The sequence below is a fragment of the Glycine max genome, chromosome 20 (genome assembly GCF_000004515.6).
Source record: "Glycine max cultivar Williams 82 chromosome 20, Glycine_max_v4.0, whole genome shotgun sequence".
Lineage (NCBI taxonomy): Eukaryota > Viridiplantae > Streptophyta > Magnoliopsida > Fabales > Fabaceae > Glycine > Glycine max.
Window position 1 is genome coordinate 30,937,133 of NC_038256.2, and position 27,286 is coordinate 30,964,418.

The 27,286-nt window shown below is 33.4% G+C and overlaps 1 protein-coding gene across 1 annotated transcript; it reads left to right on the forward strand.

The window, feature by feature from the left end:
* Positions 1-13,190: 13,190 nt before the first annotated feature.
* On the forward strand, positions 13,191-23,829 carry LOC100780657 (ATP-dependent DNA helicase PIF1). The gene is made up of 5 exons (XM_006606772.1): positions 13,191-13,248; positions 14,376-14,504; positions 18,093-18,551; positions 18,769-19,461; positions 23,690-23,829. The coding sequence occupies exons 1-5, from the start codon at positions 13,191-13,193 to the stop codon at positions 23,827-23,829; spliced, it is 1,479 nt and encodes a 492-aa protein (XP_006606835.1).
* The last annotated feature ends 3,457 nt before the right edge of the window (positions 23,830-27,286 follow it).

Consider the following 27,286-nt stretch of genomic DNA (forward strand, 5'->3'; position numbering starts at 1 on the left):
ATATTTGATAGTAATATGCATTCCATAAATGATATAAAGTCTTTCTTGTCTAATAATTTTGATATGAAGGACCTTGGTCCTATAGATGTGATTTTGGGTATTAAGCTTATAAAGAAAAATGATGACATTTATTATACATGTTTTCCTACAATAATTGAGGAGGTTTAGTGATATAAATTGGATTTCTGATTCTGATGAAACAAAATCGACAAGTGGTTATGTATTTACTTTAGCTCGTGGTGCAGTGTGATGAAAATCTGCTAAACAAACTATTATTTCACGTTCTACCATGGAAGCAGAAATTATTGCTTTAGATCAGTGAGGCTGAGTTTCTTAAAAATTTGTTATGTGATTTACCATTGTTGAATAAGCCTATACTTCCAATTCCAATGCATTGTGATAGTCAATTTGCTATATCTAAAGTTACTAGCAAAATTTTTAATGAAAAAAGAAGACACTTAAGAGTGAGACATAAGTCTATCAGAAATTTGATTTCTTATGGTGTCATTTCTCTTGACTTTGTCAGGCCAGAAAATAATATTGCAGATTCGCTTACAAAAGGGTTGATGCGCCAATAAGTACTTGAGTCGTCAAGGGGAATAAGGCTAAAGCCCATTATTTAGTTACAACAATGGACACCTATCTCCGTGTGATTGGTGATCCCATGAATGGAGTTTAACGGGTAACAAGGAAATTACTTGTTGACTAAAGTTTTGGGGAGTTGTTCCATTCCTGATTCCTATGACGAGATGAATTATAAATTGTGGCAATATTAAGGTTGAGGTATTTATATATGTGTGTTTTTGGTATAAAAAAAGAAGAAAAATACCTCTTAATGAATCCAATGACAATTATTGTAGGGGTGAGGATCACAAACCACTCTTTGAGGATTCACCTAGTGAATGTGGTTGTGGGGTCGCCACTGTGAGATATGAGCTAATCTTTAAGTGACACTCACGAAACAAGATACATGCGCAAGACCATGTAACACACTATCACTTATTAGAACCTAAATGAACTCCAATATTGTAGGGGTTGTGTACTAAAGTCCAGTTAAAGAAGGTGTAGTTCAAGACAATTAAGTCACAACATTTTTCTCGGGTGGAAGTTCATAAATACTAAGTATAAGACTCAAACCCGAAAGGTTCCTTATACCGAAATACAATATCTCATGCTCTTTCTTTTACGTTTGTATACAAATTATTTTTTTAAAAAAATATGTTAAAATTTTAAATTACGTAGGAGAATGTTAGTAAATATTTGTTGTATAATTTAAAATTTATAAATATATATTACTTATAATAACATATATTTATTTTAGAATTTGTTATGTAAAATTAGATTTTCTATCTTTCTAAGATTTTGTTTTAATGGGTCAATGCAATTTGTTACGTTTGTTTTGATACCTGTATGTTGGTTTCCAACGGTCAGATTTTTGTTGTTGCATAAGAGGGTCTATGCCTATATATATCTCTTTCCTCCTCGCTAGAAAACACACAAGGAGAATAAACAATTTTTTTTCTTTCTCTCTATATTTTTTCTTTTCCTTGCTTATAAAAACTTATTTTTGAGAGTAAGAGCATTGGTGTTTAGAAGGTTCGGGGATCCTTTTGTTGCATACGATCGAAACCAACGAGTTGTCGTATCTTGAGAGAGGAGCACAATCAGATTTTCTTACCAGTGCATTGGGGGAGTTTTCTCTCTAAGGATAGCGTTTGCACGCTTCAACCCAGACTAATTATTTCTCCCCCTAATTTATTTTTCCTTTGTGCTTATTGTATGATATAGTACATTGTTGATTCATGTTCTGCCAATTAAAGTTATTTTGCTACTGTTATTTTGTTATTTAATTCAAGGCTTTGTATTTTCTTCTTATTTATTTTATTTTAATTTTCTAATAGGTATAAATGTGATTTTAAAGTAATGTCCATGCCCAGCAAGGTGTCTTGTAGTGTTAGTGTCCAGTGTGGTGTTGGTGGTGCTACACGATGTAGTGTGGTGTCTAAGTAATCTCATGCACAATATGGTGTATATGTGATGTTTTTTTTTATGCTTTGTATTTGTGATGTTTAAGTGGTAGAGCCTCTGGCCAATTGATTAAATTTCAGAAATCATAAATTTTTTTCAATCCCAACAGTGATCAAAACCTGAGGCACACCATCTCAGTTCATCTTGGAGTCACTGCAAATACGGGCATTGGCAAATATCTTGGCCTACCATCCATAATTGGTAGAAACAGGAAGTAGAATTTTGCATTTATCAAGGACATATTATGGAAGTGCATCAACTATTGATCAACAAAACATCTCTCAAGTGTTGGTAAGTAGATCCTTATCAAATCAGTTGCACAATCTATTCCCACCTATTGTATGAGTGTAAGTGTATTCTTCTTCCCTCTACCCTTGAAGATGAGTTACACAAAATGATGAATAGCTTCTGGTGGAGTTCAACCAAACAACCAAGGAGAGGAATTAATTGGTTAAATTGGGACAAGTTATCTATGAAGGAGTTTGGAGGCACGGGATTCAGACACCTTCATGCTTTTAATCTTGGTTGGAGACTTCTCACCAACCAAGATACTACATTTATTAAGGTCTTCAAAGAAAAATACTTTCCACATGTTAATTTTTTGAGGTAATCCAAGTTTTGTTTGGCATAGTACTTATGCTTCACGGGTAATTGTGAGACAAGGTATGAAGTGGAGACTTGGTAATCGTAGAGCAATAAACATTTGGAAGAATCCATGGCTCAATTCAAGCTCCAACCCCATATCTTTCCCTCAAGAAGGTAATGAACATTTGATTGTTTCCAATATCATTGACCATGACATGCAGTGTTGGAATATAAACATCTTGTAACATCTCTTCTCAAATTAAGACATTCGAGCTATTGAATCAGTTCCTCTCTTGAATTTTCTTGATAATGACCAATTAATTTGGATGTTTACTCCCTTGAGATCGTATTCAGTAAGGACAACATACCACTTTGTAGTGGAAGATATTCTGAACACTACCCATCTCAAAGTTGATGGCAATTGGAAGGCAATTTGGAACTTAAAGGTACCTCCAAAACTGAAGCAAATGCTTTGGCGTTCTCTAAGAGTCTGCTTACCAACTAGACAAAGGCTAATCTCAAGGGGAGTCAAATGCCCACCCTCATGCTACTTTTATGAGAATCAAATAGAAAATGAGAGGTGCGTTTTTATCTCATGTCCCAAAGTGCAACAATTTTGGCAGGAAACAAAACTAAGCCAGCATCTCCAATAATACTTTGACGCTACAGAGAGTTACAATGAACTAGTTTTTGGTTTGTTTAACTCCATTTCCCCTAGTATTTTGAGCAAAATAACAGTAGTGCTTTGGAGCATCTGGAGAAGCAGAATTAGAAAAGTGTGAGAGAATGATGAAACCTGTCCCAAGATTGTTGTTTCAAACGGATTTCAATTTTTCCATGAATGGCTTGTTGTTCGTTCACCTATAGCAATGAACCATCACACAACTAATGCAGTACCAACACAATGGAATCCACCTACTCAGGGGTTCTTCAAATGTAATTTTGACTCATCTATCTTCAAGAATGAGAACCGTTTTGGGTATGGAGCTTCTATCAGAGACCATGAAGGCAAGTTCATCAAGGCTCTTACTTTTGCAGTTCAGGACAACCATCACCGGTTGAGGCTTAAGTCTCTACTATGTACCACTGTCTTCAATGGATCTAGCATCTGAACATACACAACATCATTCTGGAAATAAATTGCAAGATGATCTATGACTACTTTGCCTCTAGCAACAAAGGGAATTCAAACTTTTGTGTTATTATGAATAAATGTAAACATCTTTTATGTTGTATTCAAAACTTTGGTGTGAGTTTAATTAGGAGACATGTTAATCTTGTTGCTCACTCGTTAGCTCGGGAATCAAGATCATAAATTGGCTCTCAAGTTTTTGATTGTATTCTCCACTTTGTTTCCTCTCTCATTTTGAATGAAATGAAATAATCATGTTTCTCTTTAAAAAAAATGTGTGATGTTTAAGTATAAGTGATGTTAGTTTGTGTTTTGGTGCCTAATGATAATATTTATATGTTAATATCTTCTCGATTAGTAAAATTTAATTAGGCATTCAGGGCATGAAAATATATTATGCGCAAAGATGTTTTTTAACAGTTTTTTTAGTAAGATTTTTTAAAATATTTTTTTATGGAATTTTTAAAAATATTTTATTAGAAATCTGCAAAAGCAAAAAAAACATCAAAATTAGTCTGAACTTATACTTTTACACCACTTGAACAAATATATCATGCCCTTTTCCTTATATTGAGATACACCAAAACTTTGATTATAAACACTCCTTTCAAAAGTAAATCACTAAATCTTGTTTATAGTGACAAAATTTCAGGTTGAGCTTGAACTAAATTTTATCACTCCAAGAAAAATTGACTTTTACCAAGTTCAATTCTTCCTGTTGCTTTAAGAACGAATGTTGGTTTAAATACTTGCCAATTATGGAACCACCATCAATAATGTAATTTATTTTTTCGCGCCCCGGTCTCTCCTACCAACTATGTGTTTTCGGTAAACTGAAAAAAATAACACAAAACATGCCTAGCTTCCTGTGTACCCTAAAATCAATTTTCTCTCACATGTCTTCTTCCTTGTGGTTCCCTCCACTATCCTAGCGTCATAGTCGTAACCAGGAACCAATCGCACCCTCTGCTACCTTAATCGTCCATTTCCTATTGCGAGGAATTGCTGGGTTTTATGTAAGGTATGTTCAATTCCTTTAGTATAGAAATTACAGTTGTCGTAGCAGATTTTAGTTTGTGGATTTTGAGAAGGAGAGAGAATTGGAGAATGTTATGATAGCAGAGGCTGTGGGGGAGGGAGTCTGAGAGGGTTTGTGTTTGGATGGGTTCAGTGTGGGTGTCAGTGTCCGTGTGGGTGAGAAGAGGGGTTCAGAGAAGCAGAGGCTGTGGCAGAGGGTGCACCAACAAATCATATAAATGACATTATTTTTGTTATATAAAAATATTGAAAAATATAAATTGATTTTAAGATAAATAGTCATTTTTGTCTCTCAACTTGTAGAGGGCTGACAAATCTGTTCTCAAAACATAAAAATTCAAATTTTACCCCCCAAAAGGAAAAAAAGTGTGACAAATCTATGTTAACTTTTGTCCACCACTTTAATGAAAGAGGGTGGTATATTTAGGGGGGACGAATTTGTCAGCGTTCTACACATTCAGAAACGAAAATGATTATTTATCCAAAATATAATTTAATATTCATCTTCCTTCATTTTTTAATTATTTTAAGCATAACATAGTCATAAACACTTAAAAAAATAGGAAAACAAACATAAATATGAACAAACATAATAATAAGCATAATATTGATTAATAAGTGCAATCTATCTATTACTCTGAAATTTCTAATGTTATACTTATTAATTAATATTATGCTTATTATGTTTATTTTAACTTATGCTTGTTTTTCTATTTTTTTATGTATTTTTATTGTAATATTATGCTTGTAACAATTAAAAAGGGAAGATGAAGATTAAATTATATTTTGAATAAATAGTCATTTTTGTCCCTGAATATATAGAACGCTGACAAATTTGCCCTTGAATGTACCATGTACGCTCTCATTAACGGACAGATGGGTGAATCTGTCACATTTTTCTCACTTTCGAAAACTAAAATTTGAATTTTCATTTTTTTTGGATGATTTTGTCAGTGCTCCATACATTCATGGACAAAAATGATTATTTACCCTTGATTTTAATTTATGAAAGAAGTTAAATTTATTTTTTTTAAAAAAAATTCTTTATTTTCTTCTAAGAGATGTATCCAAATCTCTATCTTTTATACAAACAAGGCCCCTGCCACCATGCAGTGCCACATGTCTTCCCGCCCAAATTTTTTTTTTATATTTTTTTAAAAAATTTCCCTTTTGCATGCCTATTTTTCCTGGTTTGTCCACGTGTCTTCTTCCAAGGCTTCCTCCTTTTCCCTCCTCAATTTTGAAGGTTTGTGGCCACGTGTGGCCCTATGCTGTTCTCGATGGTTTTTTGTTTTTCACAAAAAAATTGTGTTTCATCTCATCCATCCTTTCTGTCCTTTGGGTTTGCCTTCTGACGTTCCACTTTCTCTCCAAACCACCTCCATCGACATTTGGCTTTTCCGTCCGATGTCGGTTTCTCTTACATTGTATCACGATTTTGTGCTTCTTTTTTGGTTGCTCTTGTTGGCTGACCTTTCTGCTCCTGTTCATTCTCTCTTTTCTTTTCTTTCTGGTTACTCTTACATTGTATCTGGGTTTTTAAAAGCTTCTATGGTATCTCGGTTTTTTAAAGCTTCTTTTGTTAGGTTTTGCTTACGTTTATGAGTGTATCGCGATTTTGTGCTTCTTTTTGGGTTGCTCCCGTTGGCTGACCTTTCTGCTCCTATTCATTCTCTCTTTTCTTTTCTTTCCGGTTACTCTTACATTGTATCTGGGTTTTTTATAGCTTCTTTTCTTAGGTTTTGCTTACATTCATGATTGTTTATCAATTTTTGTTGCCAGGTTGTTCTCCTATCCAGGTGTCATTCTGCGATTTTGTGCTTCTTTTTGGGTTGCTTTTGTTGTCCAGGTTTGTATTTCCCTCCCAGTGGCTAACCTTTCTGTTTTGTTTTTTGGTTCCTTTTCATTCTCTCTATTCTTCTGGATCTTTCTTTTGGGTTCCTCTTTAACCTTTTTTGGTTAGGTTTTGCTAACGTCTGTTGCTATTTTGTTCTCCTATCCAGGTCTGAAACTGTGATTTTGTTCGTCTTTTTCGTTTGCTTTTGTTGTCCAGGTTTGTATTTTCGTCTCGGTGTCTGACCTTTCTTTTTTGCATTTGGTTTCTCTTCATTCTCTGTAGGTTTGTTGGTTTTTAAAAACGTCTGCTAACATTTGTGTCTATGTCTTCCATTGTCTGTGCGATTTTTATATATAAAAAAAAAACTGTCTTTTACCATGCCTTTGTGCATGTCTTCCATTGTCAGTGTGATTTTGTCTCCTACCATTTACAAATTGTTTTCAGCATAACCTTTGTGTTATCTTTTCAACCTAAATTCTTACATAGTAAACTCAATATTTGTTTACTGAAATTCAACTTGGATTGAAGCAACATTAACTACCTCCTTATATATTCAGATACATTTGATTTTGAATTTACCAGTTTCGTGATTTAAAATTTGTTCTTAATAGGCTTCTGAGTCTTTTGTTCACAAACTATATCCTGTGTTGTAATTGTAATCACGCTCAATCCTTTAAAAAAAACTATTTCTACACAAAAGGTTTTGGAAGTTGGTATGTCTGCCATTTTTGGCTCCTATTTAGGGTTTAGGGTATGTTTGCAACTGTTTTGTTTGTATCTGTTTGTTTTTATTCTAAGCAAAAGGTTTTGAAGGACTGGTCTTTTACTGGGACTTTCGTTTGTTTACGTCCTATTTTCTGTCTATTTGTTTTTTTTTACTAATTTCCTGTGGTCTTCATTATGTGTATTGTAGCAATGTCTCCAAAGAAAAATCTCATATCTCAGTTGCATACCAAAAAAGGAACATGGAAAATAGTTGTCCGTGTCACTGATCTTTGGGAAGTTAGGAAGCAAAATAGTAAACAAGCAATTGACATGGTGTTGATGGACCAAATGGTTATTGTTGTGTTCTTTCTGTTTGTTGTTATTAGTCATTTCTATTGTATGTGACTTCATTTTTTCATCTAAGTGTTTTAGGGTACAAAGATTGGTGCTACTCTCTAGCAAGAATTGTTCCCTGAGTTTCAGTACAAGTTACGTTGTGGTTCTTTGTATTTGATTTAGAATCTGAAGATTGTTGATAACCAGTCTGAATACAAAGTGAGCCCAATTGCACTTTTGGTTTATTTCGTCAAAACTACGTCTGTGAAGGAGATCAACCATCCAGAAATCCCTCCTAATGTCTACATGATTACTCCATTTTGCTGATATAATTTCTGGGGTGGCACCACGTCATACTTTAGTCGGTCAGTTTATTGAGTTTTTTGTGTAAACAATGTGCTATATATTTTTCTACGGGACTAACATTTCTGTTGAGTGGCCATTTTCGACAATACATTGTTGGGGTGGTCGTTGATGTCATTGATGTTAAAACAGTTAATCCCTCTCACAGGATGACAATCAGACTCAGAGATAACAGGTATACAAATGTCCTAATTTGAGATGTATCCTCCCAAAGGAACCAAAAAAAATCATTTCAGTTTCTCCTTATTTGACATAAATTTTAGGCCTCAATATTAACATGATCAATAGGTTGGCAACAACTAATATAATAATTGTCATCGTCTGGTGATAGTAACTCGGACATCATAATGACTGTTTGGAAGGACTATGCTATTCAGCTTCATGATGCTATCAACAAAAACCACATGCTTAAGGAACCATTGATTGTTATGCTAAGCCTCGGTAAAATCAAAGATGTTACAGGTCAGTGTAGTGTAAATTGGTCTCTATTTTACAGATTTTATTCCCTTTGGTTAATAAATATGTATGCTCTTGATGATGTTGACGAATGTTTTTTCAGACAAGTATCCTCTCAGTGTCCAAAACATCAAGTATGGGTCGAGATTGTATGTCAACACCGACATTACAGAGATACAAGAATTTTGTGATAGGTTTGGAATTAATTTTGTATTTTTTATATGCAATCTTGTTGCAGCTCTAATTTTTTAACTTGCAGTCCATTCAGTTTGTGTGTCCCATTTTACTCTGGTAGAGTAACCGATGATAAAGGTGTTTCTCAGTGGTCAGTATAGGTGAAATTAACAGCCTCAAACAAGTGACTAATTGAACAGTTCAATCCTTTATGTGTGCTTTACAGGATCTTTGATTTTACACCTATTCTTTACCGTTTTTAGGATTGTTACTGTTTGACTGTTGGGACGGTCGACGAAGTATTTATTGACGCTCCATGGAGTTATGACAGTTGTCCGTACTATACCACAACATTGGATCCATCCAAAATAGGTTCCAGTTGTTGTTCTTGCCAAAACCAAGTGAACTACACAGTTCCAAGGTAAGGGCAGAAATGTTCTTTAGACTAAATGATTGATTGCATTACCAAATTTTACTGAAACCAATATGGTTCCCAAGGTATAAGTTAAATGTTAGGATGTAGCACAATGGAGACAAGGAAAACTTCCTTTTCTAGGATGCAACATGTATCAAGATGTTTGGTAAGACTGCTGCAGAATGTCGAGAAGAGTTGATTGTGGTATGTTCTGTAGGATAGAATGATCGATTAAATGATATTGTGGTTTGTCATTAACACAAATTGACTTTCATATGTAGGCTGGCGACGAGATCAAGGTATTTCCACCCTGTGTTGATGAAATACAAAACTTGGGCTGTCAGATTTAAGTACCGTTCACAATTGCGCCAATCATATGTGTTAGATGTCAGTGAAGAACCCCATCATATTCAAACATTGACAACCACATTTGGTTTGAAGGTAATAACCAATTAAATTGATCAAAATATAAGGTAAATAGAAAATAATTAACGTTTGTTCTGCCTTAATATTTTGCATGCAGGGAGAAGCAAGTATAGGAAAGGAAGGAGTTGTTGAGCCTGAAAGTTCTCCACCAAGTTACCATCCTACGGTGGGTATTTTGTTCTGATATTTTTCTAGGTGTAGGATTGACGAATGTTTAAAACTATTATTATGTGACAAATCTTTGTTTATTAAATTGTTAATATATTGCTAAATGGGTACACAACCATCATTGTCACAATCCGCTAATTACGATCCAAGAAAGACAGCCTGTGTAACTCCAACCAAAAGGATTAGTAGTCAGCAAACCAATTCTGAATTTGATTTTGATGAGTATACACAATATCAACTATCAACTAACAAACATATCAAAGCCGAGTAATTAGTGGTTAAAAAATCGAGTGGTATCAGCGTGTATGTTTTGTTTTACATCAACTTTATCATTTTGAATGTATTATATCAGTCCATATGACAATATATTTTGTGATGTACAACAACATTTTATACCAATGTTGTATAAACAATTGGATATATGTATGAATCATCGTATTTATCCTTTAACTTATGTTTGTTGTTGATCCTTCTAATACTCTTAACTTTCACCGTTAACATAATAATTATCAGATTAATTCGAAGGATAACAATGGATGTGGATTGAACGGGATAACATATTAACCAATTGCCTTTTGTTTGTTTTGATGTAACTGCATTTATCTATGGTGTCTACACAAAAAAAAATTACTTGCTTCCTTCCTTTATCCTCCTGTGATGCTTACTGTTGTCGGTTATAAACCCAACCTTACTACTAATATTGGTTATTCACATTAAATAATTAGAATATGTAGTTCATGGATATTATATGCGCAAATAGAACATTTGTGATTTAATATTATATTAGCATTTATGATTTTATATTATATTATATATACATATAGGTTCTAACGTACCCTTGAAGCTTCTAGACTATCTGTGGTGCAAGTAAACGCAAGGTAAATATGTGATAGATAGTGATTACTTTATGTAGGATGCACATTGCAATATACCTTTTAAATGGATGGTAACTTACAGAAACTACCAAAATCCATTGATTACATTTTATTGGAGTGTGTGATTATCTTTAAAAAAAAATTAGAGGGTCTGCCTTTATCAGTACCCAAAATAGGTATAGACTACAATTATTGTCATTCTCCATTTTGCAAATAGGATGGCCGTCGTATCTTGACATAGAGATATTGATATAAATATACAATATATATATATATATATATATATATATATATATATATATATATATAATATAGTATTATATATATATATATATATATATATAATATAGTATTATATATATAAATATATAAATGATTAATTAATTAAAATTATTATAATTATAAGGAGCCCTTTTACAAGTATTATTATTATTATTATTACTACTACTAATGTTATTGTTAATTATTATATTATGTTTTTATATTATTATATTAAATTATTATAATATGTTGTGCATTCAAGTCACCTCATCATAATGAGTTCACATAAACAACGATTTCAAAGACCTTTAAAGTACTGCTTCAATTACGAGTCCACATAAACAGTGCTTTCAAAGACCTTTAAACTACTGCTTCAATTTTATTTCCTGTTTATTATCCAGTTTGATTGATTAACAATTCATAATTAATAATAATTAATTATTAATTATTAGTGATGGAGAACTGGATATCGTAGATATAAACTCTTTATTTTAGCCTGTTGTTATTGTCAACTTACTGACAACTCTTTTGTCGTTCTTCCAACTCCAAAACCAAATTCTGCCCGCACCATGAGTTCGCAAATATCCACTGCCTCCACCGTCGTAAGTCATTATGGTTTTATTTAGTTCATTCTTTATTCTTCTCATATTTTCATTATTCTTCATACATTGTTCTTTACCTTTATGTTTATAAAACTTTGTTTGACCGAATTGTTAATCTCCATAGATATACAAACAACTTATTTAACTATGTCGAAAGTTTAACTATGACGCATTTCCCCATTCAGGCAGCACGTAGTTTCTTTGGCAACCTAGTTATATACCAATTTCAGTCTGTTTTCCATGTTGACAGTTTTCATACTGACCATCTTATTTGTTTTATTGTATCAGATGAACACAAGAATTATATCTACTATTATGGGGTTAACTGTGTCATCAATGTATAATTCCATAACTTCATTCAAATACCATCACCGTATCACAGGCAATGGGCTTCTACTTACCCATTGTATGTGTCGTTTGATTACAATGGAGACAAACATTTTATCAAGGTTAGAAAAGGCAGTAACAAATTCTATTTTGCGGATGGATTGAAGGACTTCAGAAGAGCGTTGGGTATTCAAGAAGGCCTGGTGGTTCATTTTGCTGCACTCGATAGAAATACAACCTTTCATTTGCATTTCATGCCACCACTGGACAGACAAACATCTGGCAGGCCTTACAGTACTACCATGACTTACGTATTTACCGTCGATATTACCAATCGTATGATCTCTACTCCTTCACCCCTGGTAAAAGTATCCCTTTGTATATTATAAACCACTATTAACAAAATTCCTGGCATTCCAATCCTAATTAACTGTGTTGGTTGTAATATAGGTGTTGCCACCTTATGCTATTGATGTCATTGGACGCACATCCCAATATCTTACTGTTGAACCACCCCGTGGTCGTCAGATTTGGAGGATGTCTGCCCATGATGGGCTGCAAACTCTGACTACACCTTGGTACCAATTCTTGACGGACAACAACTTGATGGCTATAGATGAGGTTGTCTTTTATTACCAGCCAAACCAAGGTGTATGGGAAATCATCCTGAGGAAGGAGATCACTTGGGATGAAGACGAGTCCCCCTAAATGACAGAGAGAATAGTTATAACAGTATTTTTTTACTTTTGTTGTGTTGTAGAAAAACTGATATGTTTTTTGCTTTCAAATACCTTCGCGTATTAGACAATATTATATATGGTGTTCCTCTTGATTCAATATATGTTATAAACGTTTTTCTTATTCACATGTTGAATTCCTTGGTTTTTGTAATGTTTAATTAGAAAATATTATATTTGTTTTTCCTCTTGATTCAGTATATGTTATAAACGTGTTTCTTATTCACCTGTTCAATTCCTTGGCTTTTGTAATGTTGAATTTTAATTCAATTATTATATTGCTGCATAAAATGTTATCTACCAAGCCACTGAATCAATTATATATACTTAGCCTATCACAAAATACAAAAAATGTGGATACTCACCAATCCTACAATTATTACCCAATGGTTCTCAACATTTATTAATCCATATACAATTTTTTCAAAAGTTACTGATTATATAAATTAAAATCCCATACTTAAGCTATCCCCAAAATCCCCAAATTATTAATCATATGCACAACAATAACGAAAATGTCGTGAATATATATTCCTTGCTTTGTGTATTTCTTTCTTATAAATAATAATTATACTGTCACAAATCTCATTACCAGCAAACACATTTAATACAGCCAGGTAATCAAGGCTATACTACTCTTCTATTCTTTATTAACGGCTATTGTTTTGGATGCCACACTCAATGCATTTAATGAACCAATTTTAGACATAGCTTTAACAGGAACAATGACTTACCTTGATTGGTTGGGTGGTTTCTCCCAGCATATAATCAGTTACTTGCGTGGTAAGTAAGCACAACCAATACAACACCCGAAGTTTCTTCACTCATTTAAGGGCCTTTGTCGATTGCCCATCAACGTCAATATCAATATCAATGCAAACCAAACTATTCTTCAACAACTTTAAATCTTATCGATTTCTTTGGCAATGGGTCACTTAATTTTCAAATACTTTGTTTCCTCCCTCATCAAATATTTAATGTATTCAACGACAAAAAGAAGGAGGATGATGATAAATGCTCAACCATAAGAGCATTGGCAGAACAACCAACCATCAAATATGAAATTTAATACATGTTTTACTACAGACTTTTGTATTCTTTTATACTATTCTACTTTTTAAATTAAAAAAACATATGGCTTCACTGGCGCGTCCAAATAAGTGTCATATTGGAATCATTTTCTATTTTTCCATTCCAGTTACTTATGTTATAGGCTTTAACATTAAATTTTCATGGTGGTTAACAATTATAAATCAGTTGTTGTTACACAAATCAAAGTTCAAATGGAAAAGTATGTTGAACGAAGAAAGCGTAGGAAGATTATTTTACAACAAAAAAGGCAATGTATAATCAGTGATGGTAACAATAATACAAAATTCGAATTCATTTATACAGTTTTTTTATTAATATTATACTTACCAACACTGTTATTATAGTCAACTGCCAACCTACACCATCTACAACAAGCTCCCAATCTAGACCAACCTCCCCAACCTTTAACAGTGAGAACCACACAACAAGCTCCCAATCTACACCATCCACAAACATCACTTCAAATGCCAAGACAACATTTACTCCAGAAACGTACACTCAATGTTTCGTTGATCCAGAGGAATTTGATGTCATCCTATGACAAACAAAAAAATGAGGCAACACCTTCTACATCCACATTCCACCCTATACAACCAAGGAAATATATACTACGAAATTCAAGGCTCATAGAGCACACCTCAAATGATAGTGATCATGGTTCTAATATCACACACTGTGACATTCATATAGGTAATTTTAATTGTAATGTTATTCTTACATATTTACATGGACACATCTAATTTTTTTTCTTACATCATTTTGTAATGTCATTCTTCAATCAACTAATATATGTGATGCCATCATATGTGTTTATGCAGATAAAAATCACACACCATCTAAGACTACACAGGAAGATCAGTTTGTAATTCACAACTCAGATTTAATTGATGACATCTCAGATTGCACTGATGACAATGTGAATATGACACAAGAAAGTATGGATATAGGTAATCATCAAATATTTATATTCAGCTTCTTGGATTATTAAATGACTCAATTAAATGCATTCAACTCATATATTTTATACCAAATTAACATATATAGATTACTCATTCAGCGACCCAACGATAGATGATGTTGATGATTATGATGGTCAGAGCATTCTAGACACACCATCTGAATATAAAAATATAGGTTTTGGCTCAAATCTTTCAAATACTTTGTTCTGTCTTCGATGTATGAAATTACTAATAATTAATTTATAGGTAGTGCTTACATTGATATTGGAGATCCAGTATGGGAATGCCAACATTGTAAAGCTATGATGTGATATGATGAGAGGATAAATAAAGACAAACAAACCAGAAAACCAAAGTTTACATTATGTTGTTCTGATGGAAAAATACAATTGTCTCTGTTGCAGCAGCCACCCCATCCATTGCGTCACTTAGTTTTCAATAACCATGATTCTAGAGCTAAGAACTTTTAGGAAAACATATGTTCATATAATCTAATGTTTGCATTCACGTCACCTGGTTTCAAAATTGACACATCCTATAATACTGGAAGGGGACCTCCAACTTTATGTATACATGGCCAAGCACATCATCTTATCGGAAGCCTCCTCCCTATGCCTAATAACCCACCCATGTTTGCACAACTGTATATTTATGATACAGACAATGAGGTCAACTATAGACTTTCCCAGAACCTGTCAGTATTTATATTTATCTTACAACTTTTTAAAATTACATTTAAAAATGTCTGCCAATTCTGTTCTGAACAATTTTAAATTTATAGTATGCATCATGTGCTTGATGAAAACATTATCATTGGAATAAAAAATATGCTTGATAATCACAATCATTATGCCCAAAAGTTCAGGATGGCAAGGGACAAATTACAATCTACCGCAATTCCTGAACTTAAACTAAAATTGATTAGTGAAAGACGAACAAATGGAAGATTATATAACTTACCAACTACTACCAAAGTTGTTGCTTTGATTGTTGGTGACGAGCACACATCTGATAAAAGAGATATCATAATAGAAAAACAATCTGGACTTCTGAAGAGAATACATGAACTTCATCCTGCATATTTGCCTTTGCAATATCCCCTTTTATATCCAAATGGAGAATATGGTTACAGACCAAATATACTTCATAAGGATCATGCCAATATACATACTGCAAAGAGGGAAAAAAAGTTACAATGCGGGAATATTTTTGTTATAGGCTGCAGTCAAGAACCAATGAAGATCAAACTATACTTCATTTAAAAAGATTGTTTCAACAATGGATTGTTGATGGGTATTGTATGATTGAGTCTCAAAAAATAAACTATGTTAGGCAACATCAACAACAACTCAGAGTTGACAAGTACATCAATTTAAATACCTCTAATAATGATCCTGAAACACTTGGTAGCGAAAAAGGAAAGAGAATTATACTGCCAAGTAGTTTTGTTGGTAGCCAGAGGTATATGGAGAAACTCTATTTTGATGGGATGACAATTTGTGGACATCTTAGATTTCCAGACTTATTCTTAACATTAACATGTAATCCAACATGGTCAGAAATACAATGGAAAGTTAGGCAATCCAACCTCGCCCCTCATGATTGCCCTGATATTATCATACGGGTTTTCAAAATAAAACTCAATCAATTGATGAATGATCTCAAACATGGAAATATCTTTGGTAACATTATTGGATGTAAGTAATTAAAATATCTATCACTCTTCTCCTACTCTGTAAATTTTAGTTAATAAATACACATATACATAATTAATGTTTATACTATCACTAATCCAAGTTTATTGCAGTTATTTATACAATTGAGTGGCAAAAAAGAGGATTTACTCATGCTCACATTTTAATCGTTCTACACCCTTCGAACAAATACCCAAATCCACAGGATATTGATCACATCATTTCAGCAGAAATACCAAGCAAACACAGCCATCCAGAATTATTTGAAATAGTCTCCAGCAATATGATTCATGGACCATGTGGCTTTGCAAATAAAAGGTCACCATGTGTGGTCAATGGGAAGTGTATTAGATATTTCCCTAAAAAATTCCATGAATCAACAATTGTTGACCAGGATGGATTTCTAGTTTATAGGAGAAATGATGGACATACAATTGGTAAGAATGGTATTCAACTTGATAATTAATTTGTTGTGCCATACAATCCACAACTGTTATTGAAATATAAAACACACTTAAATGTGGAATGGTGCAATCAAAGTACATCAATCAAATACTTGTTCAAATACATCAACAAAGGTTCTGACCATATTACAACCACTCTTCTTAATAATCAGACCCAGAATGGTGCACACTCTCATGTTCAAGATGAAATTAAACACTTTCTTGATTTCAGGTATGGTTCTATTATGACTTCATTAAAATAACAACATTATTGCACATAACTCTATTCGTTATTAAAAAAACATTAAATCATAGGATTGTGTCTTCAACAATATACACCATTCTACTTGATTCCCTAATTTTATATATATAATTGTGTGTGTTGGGGTCTATGTTTGTTTGTCCATTCACTAGGTATGTGTCTCCCCCAGAAGCATGTTGGAAAATTTTTGCATTCCCAATGCACGGATGGTCACCAGCAGTGGAACGCCTATATTTCCACCTTCAAAATCAACAACCAGTACTGGACAGATAGTCAACAAATTGGTGCAGTTCTATCAAAGCCCACAGTCAAAGAATCAATGTTCACAGCCTAGATGCATTCTAACAAAGTATACCCTTATGGACAGGATCTTACTTATCCTCAATATGTGTCAAGATTTGTTTATGTTGCACACAAAAGATGCTGGCAACCAAGAGAACAAGGAAATACAATAGGCAGACTTATATGGGTCCCACCTTCAACTGGCGAATTGTTTTACCTCAGAATGATGTTTTCCTCTGCATAAGGTCCACAGTCTTACATAGATATTAGAATAGTCAATGATGTGATGTATAATACATTTAGGGAAGCATGCTTTGCAAAAGGATTTCTAGGTAGTGATCAAGAATTTATTGGCGCTTTACGAAAGGCTAATAGCTGGGGCATTGCACACTACCTCAGAAAATTATTTGTCAAGCTTTTATTTACAAACACCATGGACATACCAGAATACGTCTGGCAACAAACATGGCAATGGAGGGGGCAGATGATATTAAATTCAATCATAGAAAACAAGGTAATTCTATATATACCAAATAAGATATTATTACCCATAATCATGATGTTTATTACTATACTAATCACAGGTGTTTAGCTTACTGAAAAGGAAACAATCCATCTATGCTGGACTGAAATTGAAAATTTGTTGCAAGCCAACAGAAAAAGCCTACGAGATTTTCCTTCCATGTCATACCTAATAGGGTATGCAGCCAACCCACACCATAATAAACTCACCCACAATGAAACGACATATGACAAACAAATACTGGTGGCAGAATTCAACACATCCTACCATTTGTTGACATGTATATACAAATTTTTACACTTTTTATTTACACCATGCTCAATTACAAGAGTACATGTTACTAATTCATATTATATCAATATGTAAATACAGATGAGCAAAAGTCTATTGTTGATACCATTATACGTGTGGTTGACACTCAATCACCAGGAGTTTACTTCCTGTATGGATATGGTGGAACTGGCAAGATGTTTGTCTGGAGAACATTATCATTTGCTATATGCTCCAATGGTGGTATTGTTTGTACAGTTGCTTCGAGTGGGATTGCATCATTACTATTACCTGGTGGTAGAACAACACATTCTAAATTTGCTATACCAGTGCCTGCAACACAGAATTCAACATGCAATATTCATCAAGGTAGTGACTTGGCTGAATTATTGAAAATTACAAAACAGATAGTCTGGGATAAAGCTCCAATGTGTCACAAATTCACTTTTGAGGCACTCGATAAAAGCCTTAAGGACATCATGCACAACAACCTACCTTTTGGAGGAAAAGTTATTGTTTTCGGCGGTGATTTCCGTCAAATACTACCTATTGTTCCAAGAGGTAATCGCTCTGATATTGTCCATGCAACTATAAATGCATCATACATTTGGGATCATTGCCAAATTCTTAGATTGACAAAAAAACATGAGGTTGCTATCAAGTGCTTCTGGATAGACCAACAATGAAAAGCTGAAACAATTTTTTGATTGGCTACTAGACATAGGTGATGGAAAATTTGGATAAGCTGATGATGGATGTTCTGAAATCACCATCCCAGATAAGTTCCTTATAAAGGACTATACTGATCCTATCCAAGCTATTGTTGAAGCAACATATCCCAACTTGATACATAACTATAGCAACACAAATTACTTGCAAAAAAGAGTTGTTCTTGCCTCTAAAAAAGATATTGTTGAAAAAATAAATGATTATGTCTTATCACTGGTACCCAATGACCAAAAGGAGTATTGTAGTGCAGATAGTGTTGATAAATCAGATGAACTACTCAATCCTGCTTTCGGATTACTGACACCTGAATTTCTAAACTCATTGCAAACATCAGGAATACCTAATCATAAATTAAAACTTAAGGTTGGTACTCCAATTATGTTGGTACGGAATTTGGACCAAGCTGATGGATTGTGCAATGGAACTAGGCTTATTGTTACCAAACTTGGTTCTAATGTAGTTGAGACAGAGGTCATTACTGGACCTAATACAGGAGATAGAACATACATACCCAGAATGAATATGTCTCCATCTGATTCTCTATGGCCATTTAAACTTATTAGGAGACAATTTCCATTTATATTTTCTTATGCTATGACTATAAACAAGTCTCAGGGTCCATCATTAGAACATGTGGGATTGTATTTGCCGCACCCGATTTTTAGCCATGGCCAATTATATGTTGCCCTTTCAAGAGTTAAGAGCAAAAAAGGACTACATATTCTTATTCATGACAATCAAGGTATTCCAAAAAATCTTACCACTAATGTTGTATACAAAGAAGTGTTTGCCAACTTATGAATAGGTATACTTCCGATCCTACATCCTTGCCTTGCAATCTCCCTGACTTTACTCTGCCTTACTATTCCAAAACGTTTCATTTATGTACTATTCAACAATTACGTTAACATTCATCCCTGTTATTACAACAACATCTAACTCAACATTATATATTCCAGGTTTTCCATTCTCAAATTGGAGTGACATCTCGTGCTTAATAAATGTACTGCACAATTGCTGGCGTTATATTTCCTTGTGGTGTCATACAACCTGTCTAATCATGGTGGATGGCCTACTAAATGTGATGATTATCGTGCATTCATATTCAGTAATTTACTTAATTGATGTAAACAATATAGGGAAGCGTTAAAAAAAATTGATGGCCAGAGATGAAGTTGTCTTCTACTTCTGGTTTGATGACCATGTATGACAACTTTTGATCAGAAAAGAAATTGAATGGGAGGAGGAGGACATCAACCTTGAAGACTAACTTCTTTTCATCTGCATGGAATTGTGATAGCAAATACTTTTTTGGTGGTATTGTTTATTGAAATTAAACTTGGATTGAAGCAACATTAACTACCTCCTTATATATTCAGATACATTTGATTTTAAATTTACCAGTTTTGTGATTTAAAATTTGTTCTTAATAAGCATGAGTCTTTTGTTCACATAATATTTATACCATTCACACTAGTTGAATCTAAATGTCATTCTCTCTTTTTGATTTTGTCTCTTCCTGCGTAGAACCTCTTTCTTAATTCTTAATTGTTTGGTATACGCAATTCTACTTTGTTAACCAAAAAATAGTTTATCTATTTCTATTATTATAAAAAATTGTTCAGCCGTTTTTTACTTGTTAGTTGTACAACATTCCACTTTTTTTTTTTTCACATTTCACTTTCTTTTCTCTCACTTTCTCCCTCTTTTTATACTTAAAAATCATGCAATGCACATGCTCGCTCCTAATTTGATTTATATATGTTACTGAAGTACACGACTATACGAGAATGAAAATAATTCACTAAATGATGTATTTGATATTTTATCCCTTTTTTTAGTTTGAATTTTTATCTTTTAAAAATTTGAATTTAGTTTTTTTACCTTATTATTTTAGTTTATTTTATCCTTTTATCTTTTTAAAAAATTTATTTAGTTTTTTATATTATTTTTTTCAATTTGATTATTTATCTTTTTTTTTTAATTTGATCATTCAATCTAATTAAGATTGACACGTTAATCATTTAAAAATAATTTTTTATTCAATTTTCTCTCCTTCCTCTCCACTTCCTTTTTAACAAAAAAAAATCTTAAATAATTAACGTATCAATGGCAAATGAATTGGATGATTAAACTGAATAAAAAAATAAGATAAGTTATCGAAATAATTTTTTAAGAGATAAAAAATTAAAATGAACCAGAAAATAAAAGATAGGATCAAATTAAACTTTTAAAAAAATAACAAATTAAACTGAAAAAAGATCAAATAAATAATTTAGTCAAAATAATTAGTATGAAGAGATAATTATTTTGAATAACTAGACAATGAAAAATTCTGTTTTTGATGAACCTAAGATATGTTTTAGATGAGATCTACAGATTAATTTTTTAAGATATTGAGAATTATTTAATGAATTGATTTTTCTCAACATATACTTTTCCATGAAAGGGAAATCGAACTTTGACAATATATGCTTAAAATTAAAAAAATGAAAAGGTTTATTGAGCGACACAGTTCTGCACCTTTTCACAATGTCATTCGTGTTAATCATATTTAGAAGGCTACTTTTTCTTTTGTAAAGTAACTAATTGCCTATTGCTATTTACAACTTCTTTTATAACGTGTACACCCCCTTTCTATTTTTTTGTTCACTATTTTTCCCAAACTACCCTCTACTCATTCTTCCTCCCCTGTATCGGTCAACTTGTTTTTTCTCTACAAATATTTTTTTTATTTTTATTTTTTAATGTAACCAAGATATAGTTAAATTTATTACAATATTTTTTTTACAAAGAATATTATTTGAATTTTTCAACATCTTCACATTTCAATACCATTAAAATTTACATTATAAAATTCTTAAGGGAGCATTCCCCCTCTTAAAACTTCACTATTCTTTTGTTTTTTTACTATTCTGTACGTGTACCCAACCGCTAAAATGAGTTTGGTCATAAGACGGCAAAGCTGCTGATAATCATAATTGGATTACGTTCTTTGCATATTTTTACGTTCTGACTTTTCTTTAAGCTGCTGTTAGATCTTATAGATTTGTGGATCATCGTTTTTGTATTGACTTTTAGGCATCACTTTTATTTTGTAAATCATGGCTTAATTGTTAACCGTACCGTTGACATTTGAAACAAGTTCCATCAATATACTATCAAATGTGACCTCATGTTAGCCCCACATAGAGTCAAATTAATGAGCAAAGATCCAGCTGTTAGAATTAAGTAGTGATCCAATGTTTACCTTAGGTTTAGACATAGTTAATGATCAAAATAATTTTTGTGATCAACATAAGAGTTATAAATAATTGTCTTAGCTTTCAAACAAGATAAGTATGAACTTAATAGGATTAGTACATCCTCTATACTTGTAATTTTACTCTACAAAGGTCTTAGTAACTTAGGAGGAAATGTAAGGTTATACTTGTTTACTATACATGTACGTGTGGTTGCTATTAACTGTTGTAACAATAGTTTATGATAAACCGAAAAACTTACTGGCTGAGTCGCGGACAATGTCGCTTTCTTTAATACGTTTCGTGGCACTGCCAAAAATTGTGCAAGCAGACTATCAACCACGAAGTCCCCAGGATAAAACATCCCAGATCACTGTATAAGATTTCCACTGTACTGAGGGAACCTTTTCTAGAATTACACCCTCTTGTATGACTTGAAAAGTCACTCTAAAGCCACCCAAAAATATGACTTGAAAAGTCACTCTAACAGCCAACCGAAAATATGACTTGAAAAGTCACTCTAATAGCCAACCGAAAAGTATGACTTGAAAAGTCACTATTATAGCCAACCGAAAATATGACTTAAAAAGTCACTCTTATAGCCAACCGAAATTATGACTTAAAAAGTCGCTCTTATAGCCAACCGAAAATATGACTTAAAAAGTCACTCTTATAGCCAACAGAAATTTTGACTTAAAAAGTCACTCCTATAGCCAACCGAAATTTATAGAGCGACAGAAAGAAAGGGGGAGAAGTTTGCCGGAAATGCACCGGCTGAAATATGAGAGGGAGAAAGAAAAGTTGAGGAAATGTTTCTCAACTGGGGCAAAGAAAAATGAAGAAAGGAGCTCTTTATATATAGGGAGTGAAATACTATTCAAGTGTTTATCCTGAACGATGTGAGACTTGAAGCTTTTTTTTCTTCTTTTTTTTCCTTTCTTTTTTTTCAAACTTTCATCCACATTCTCCTTTGTTCTAACAATCCCCCACTTGAAATTTGAAAAGAAGATTTTCGAGGATTTCATAAAATTGTCCATAAACAAAGATGTCATACAACTTGAACCTTTGCATAGTGAGTAAGATTCAGATTTTACTAGAGTGACTCGAAGTCTTGAACTCTATCTCCGACATCAAACCACACACAACCTTTTCACATGTGTATTCTATAAAGCACGTGCGTTAAAGATCATGCACGTCTATCCCGGTATAGTGAACGCTCAATAAATTTTTGCCCAAAATTTCATATGAAGCGGTCCCCACTTCAACATTCACATAGGTGAGTCTATCAAGAGTACTCTTGTAGCCTAGGTACTCCACTCAACATAGAGTATAGATCTCATTAAGAATTACGAATTTCTTTTTTCATAACTCATCCTCTTGTTACTTCAGGAATCATGCAGCTTTCACTTATAACAGCATATTCATCTCATATCACTTCATAACTTGTTATTACCCATTGAACCTAGTTCTTGGGATCTCCAGTCATTTAGGTCGGGTTACCATCATGAATGATCATCGTAGTAAGGGCAATAGTCTCATTCTTTTAGAAGTGTAATGGACTTTCTCTCTAGCTAATCCTTTCGTCAAAGGATCTGCTAAATTATCATCAGTGCGTACGTGATCCACTCTAAAAGCTCCTGTTGAGAGTAATTCTCTAACAGTGCTGTGCTTACAACATATCTGTCGTTTCTTACCATTGTAATAACGGTTCTCAATTTTTTTCAATAGCCGCGGTACTATCGCAATGGATCAACACAGTTGGTATCGGTCTTTCCCATAAAGGAACCTCTGCAAGTAAGCTTCTCAGCCAACTTGTTTCCTCACTAGCAGTTGCTAGTGCTATCATCTCAAATTCCATAGTGGACTGAGCTAAGATAGTCTGTTTCTTTGACTTCCAAGAAACATCCCCACCAGCTATGCTAAATATATAGCTGTTGGTTGCTTTGGAATCATTTGAAAGAGTGTTCCAATCTGCATCGCTGTATCCTTCAAGTACAGCGGGAAACCTTTTATAATGTAATCCAAGGTTTATGGTTCTTTTAAGGTACCTCATTACCCTTTCAATAGCGTGCCAGTGCTCCATACTAGGTCTACTGGTAAACCTGCATAATAATCCCACAACATAGGCTATGTTGAATCTAGTACAATCAGTGGCATGCCTATGGCTGCCAATGATACTTGTGTACTGAGTTTGTCGTATACCTTCACCAGTGTTCTTAAACTGTTTTACACTTGGATCATATGGTGTACTAGTAGGTTTACAGTCAAAGTAATCATATTTCTTTAAGATCATCTCAATGTAGTGAGATTGATCCAAAGAAATTTCCTCTTTTGACCTAGTAATCTTAATACCAAGGATTACACTTGCTTCTCCGAGGTCTTTCATATCAAAGTTGTTACACAACAATGATTTCATATCTAATTGGTTTGCAGCCAGGAGGCAAGTCTACTAAATGCCAGGTCTTGTTAGATTCTAAAGAATCCATCTCATTATTAATGGCTTCTTGCCACAATTCAGCATCCAAAGAAGACAAAGCTTCTTGGAGGTTTGATGGATCCTCCTCTAATGTATAGGTCATATAATCGGGCCCATACTCTTTAGCAATTCTTGCTCTCTTACCTCTTCGAGGCTCTATATCTGATTCTGGTTGTGCAAGATTTTCACTACTAATAGCAAGAAGATAACTGGATGAAGTACCCCCACTATTCCTTAATTTAAAAGAAAATCAGAAACCAGATTCTTTCTCATCTCTGGAGTATGCATCACATCTTTGAGAATCAAAGTCTTTCCAGAGGTAAACTTCAGTTCAACATCTCCAGTTCCAGTAACCGTAGAGATGTGGGAATCACCCAGCAACACTTTCTTATTCATGTATGTTTTAAACATAGCATGATCATAGCAGACATAGCGGGAGGCCCCAGTGTCTACCCACCATCCATCTGATCCTCCAATCATATTGATCTCAGTTATCACAGCTATGTATGACTCTTGAGAAATTTTCTGTATCTCATGGGATTGAGACTCTACTAATTTATCATCAGTCATTTGATACTTGAGGTAGCGGCTAACAACATATTTTTTAGTCCCAGCTTCCTCAGTATCATACTTCTTTTCCAGAGCTAGCCAAACTAATTTGGCAAACTTATATGGACTATAGTAATCATAGAGATCATTAGCTAACCCATTCAGAATGAAATTCTTGCATAGGTAATCATTTTCATTCCAAAGAGCTAGTTCCATAGTCATTTTATCCTTCACTTCCATCTCAGCATCCTCAGGTACCACTGGAATATCAGTGTTCAAAACATAGGCAACTTTTCTCATAGTTAAAGAAAGCATCATCTTTTGTTGCCAACATTTGAAATGATACCCTTCAAACCTAAAAGGTTTGTTGAGGTCATTGCTATTCGAGCCAGTAATATCTACGGTAGCCATAGCAGAACCGAAACCGTCTTAAAATTGTTGTAACAATAGTTTATGGCAAACCGAAAAAATTACTGGCTGAGTCGCGGACAATGTCGCTTTCTTTAAGACGTTTCGTGGCATTGCCAAAAATTGTGCAAGCAGACTATCAACCACGAAGTCCCCAGGATAAAACAGCCCAGATCACTGTATAAGATTCCCACTGTACTGAGGGAACCTTTTCTAGAATTACACCCTCTTTTATTATTTGAAAAGTCACTCTAAAGCCACCCAAAAATATGACTTGAAAAGTCACTCTAACAGCCAACCGAAAATATGACTTGAGAAATCACTCTAATAGCCAACCGAAAAGTATGACTTGAAAAGTCACTATTATAGCCAACCAAAAATATGACTTAAAAAGTCACTCTTATAGCCAACCGAAATTATGACTTAAAAAGTTGTTCTTATAGCCAACCGAAAATATGACTTAAAAAGTCACTCTTATAGCCAACCAAAATTTTGACTTAAAAAGTCACTCTTATAGCCAACCGAAATTTATAGAGCGACAGAAAGAAAGAGGGAGAAGTTTGCCAGAAATGCATCGGCTGAAATATGAGAGGGAGAAAGAAAAGTTGAGGAAATGCTTCTCAACTGGGGCAAAGAAAAATGAAGAAAGGAGCTCTTTATATATAGGGAGTGAAACACTATTCAAGTGTTTATCCTGAGCGATGTGGGACTTGAAGTTTTTTCTTCTTCTTTTTTTTCCTTTCTTTTTTTTTCAAACTTTCATCCACATTCTCCTTTGTTCTCCTTTATTGCAAAAGTGAGAGTGATTTGACTTACCAGTATGTGATCTGTCTTGTCATGTACTCCTAGGCGTCCGACGAGATTTTTCCCTTATATGATACCACATTGCATATAGGATTGAGTCTTAGTATATCTGTTGCATAACGTCTGTGTAATGATCATTGTGACTTATTATGTGATGGTGGGTAATGAATTGTGAGTGTGAGATGTTGTGTTGTACTTGAAATGTGTTGTTCTGAACACATGATTAATGTGAAGGTGTGGAATGTAATTTTGGGATTAAATCTTTGGGACAAGTGATGTTACGCAATGAGTGGTAAAATTATGCGAATTATGGTAATTTAAGTTTGTTATACTTATATTATATCTATGTGCTTTCGTTTATCTCTACCTATTTAAGAATGTGATAACTCACTCCTTGTGTGTTGTTTGTGTTTGAATCTTATGATGATCTTGAACCTTGTGTTCATGGAAGCAGATGGTTAGGTGGATGACTTTAAAGAACCTCGTGCTAGAGGATGTTGGGACACAATGCTCTAATAGGATGTGAAATTGGGACATGTGTTTCTGCATTAATTGCATGAAGTTCTGGACATGTAGTTTTTATCATTTTTGTTTCACATGCTGAGTCTTTAGTTCATTCTCTGTAGTTTTGGAAAACCTTGTTTTGAGCCAAAAATATTTTCATACCCTTAATTGAATGTGAACCTTTTACTCATGTGAACTCCTTTATGTTTATTATATAAAATCATTTTATGTAATTTCTCATTTCCATGTATTTTATTATATAAATATGTACATCGGAGTAAAGGGTGTCATAATCGTACCCTTGGACAGGTAGCATATCTTTAACAAAGAAAACATTTACCTAAATTTAATGATTTAAATTTAACATACTAGACTGATTAAATTTATAATTAATAATATAGATGACTAAAATATTTAATTCTTTATGTTTTCGTAGTGTGTTTATTTAAGAAAAATTATTAACGCATTTTTTAACACACTATTTCAAACATATTCTTTTTTATTAGTTAAAATTTATTAAAAATTATAAAATTTTATGTGTCTCACATCTTATTTAACAAATATCTCTCATTTTTTTAAGGAAA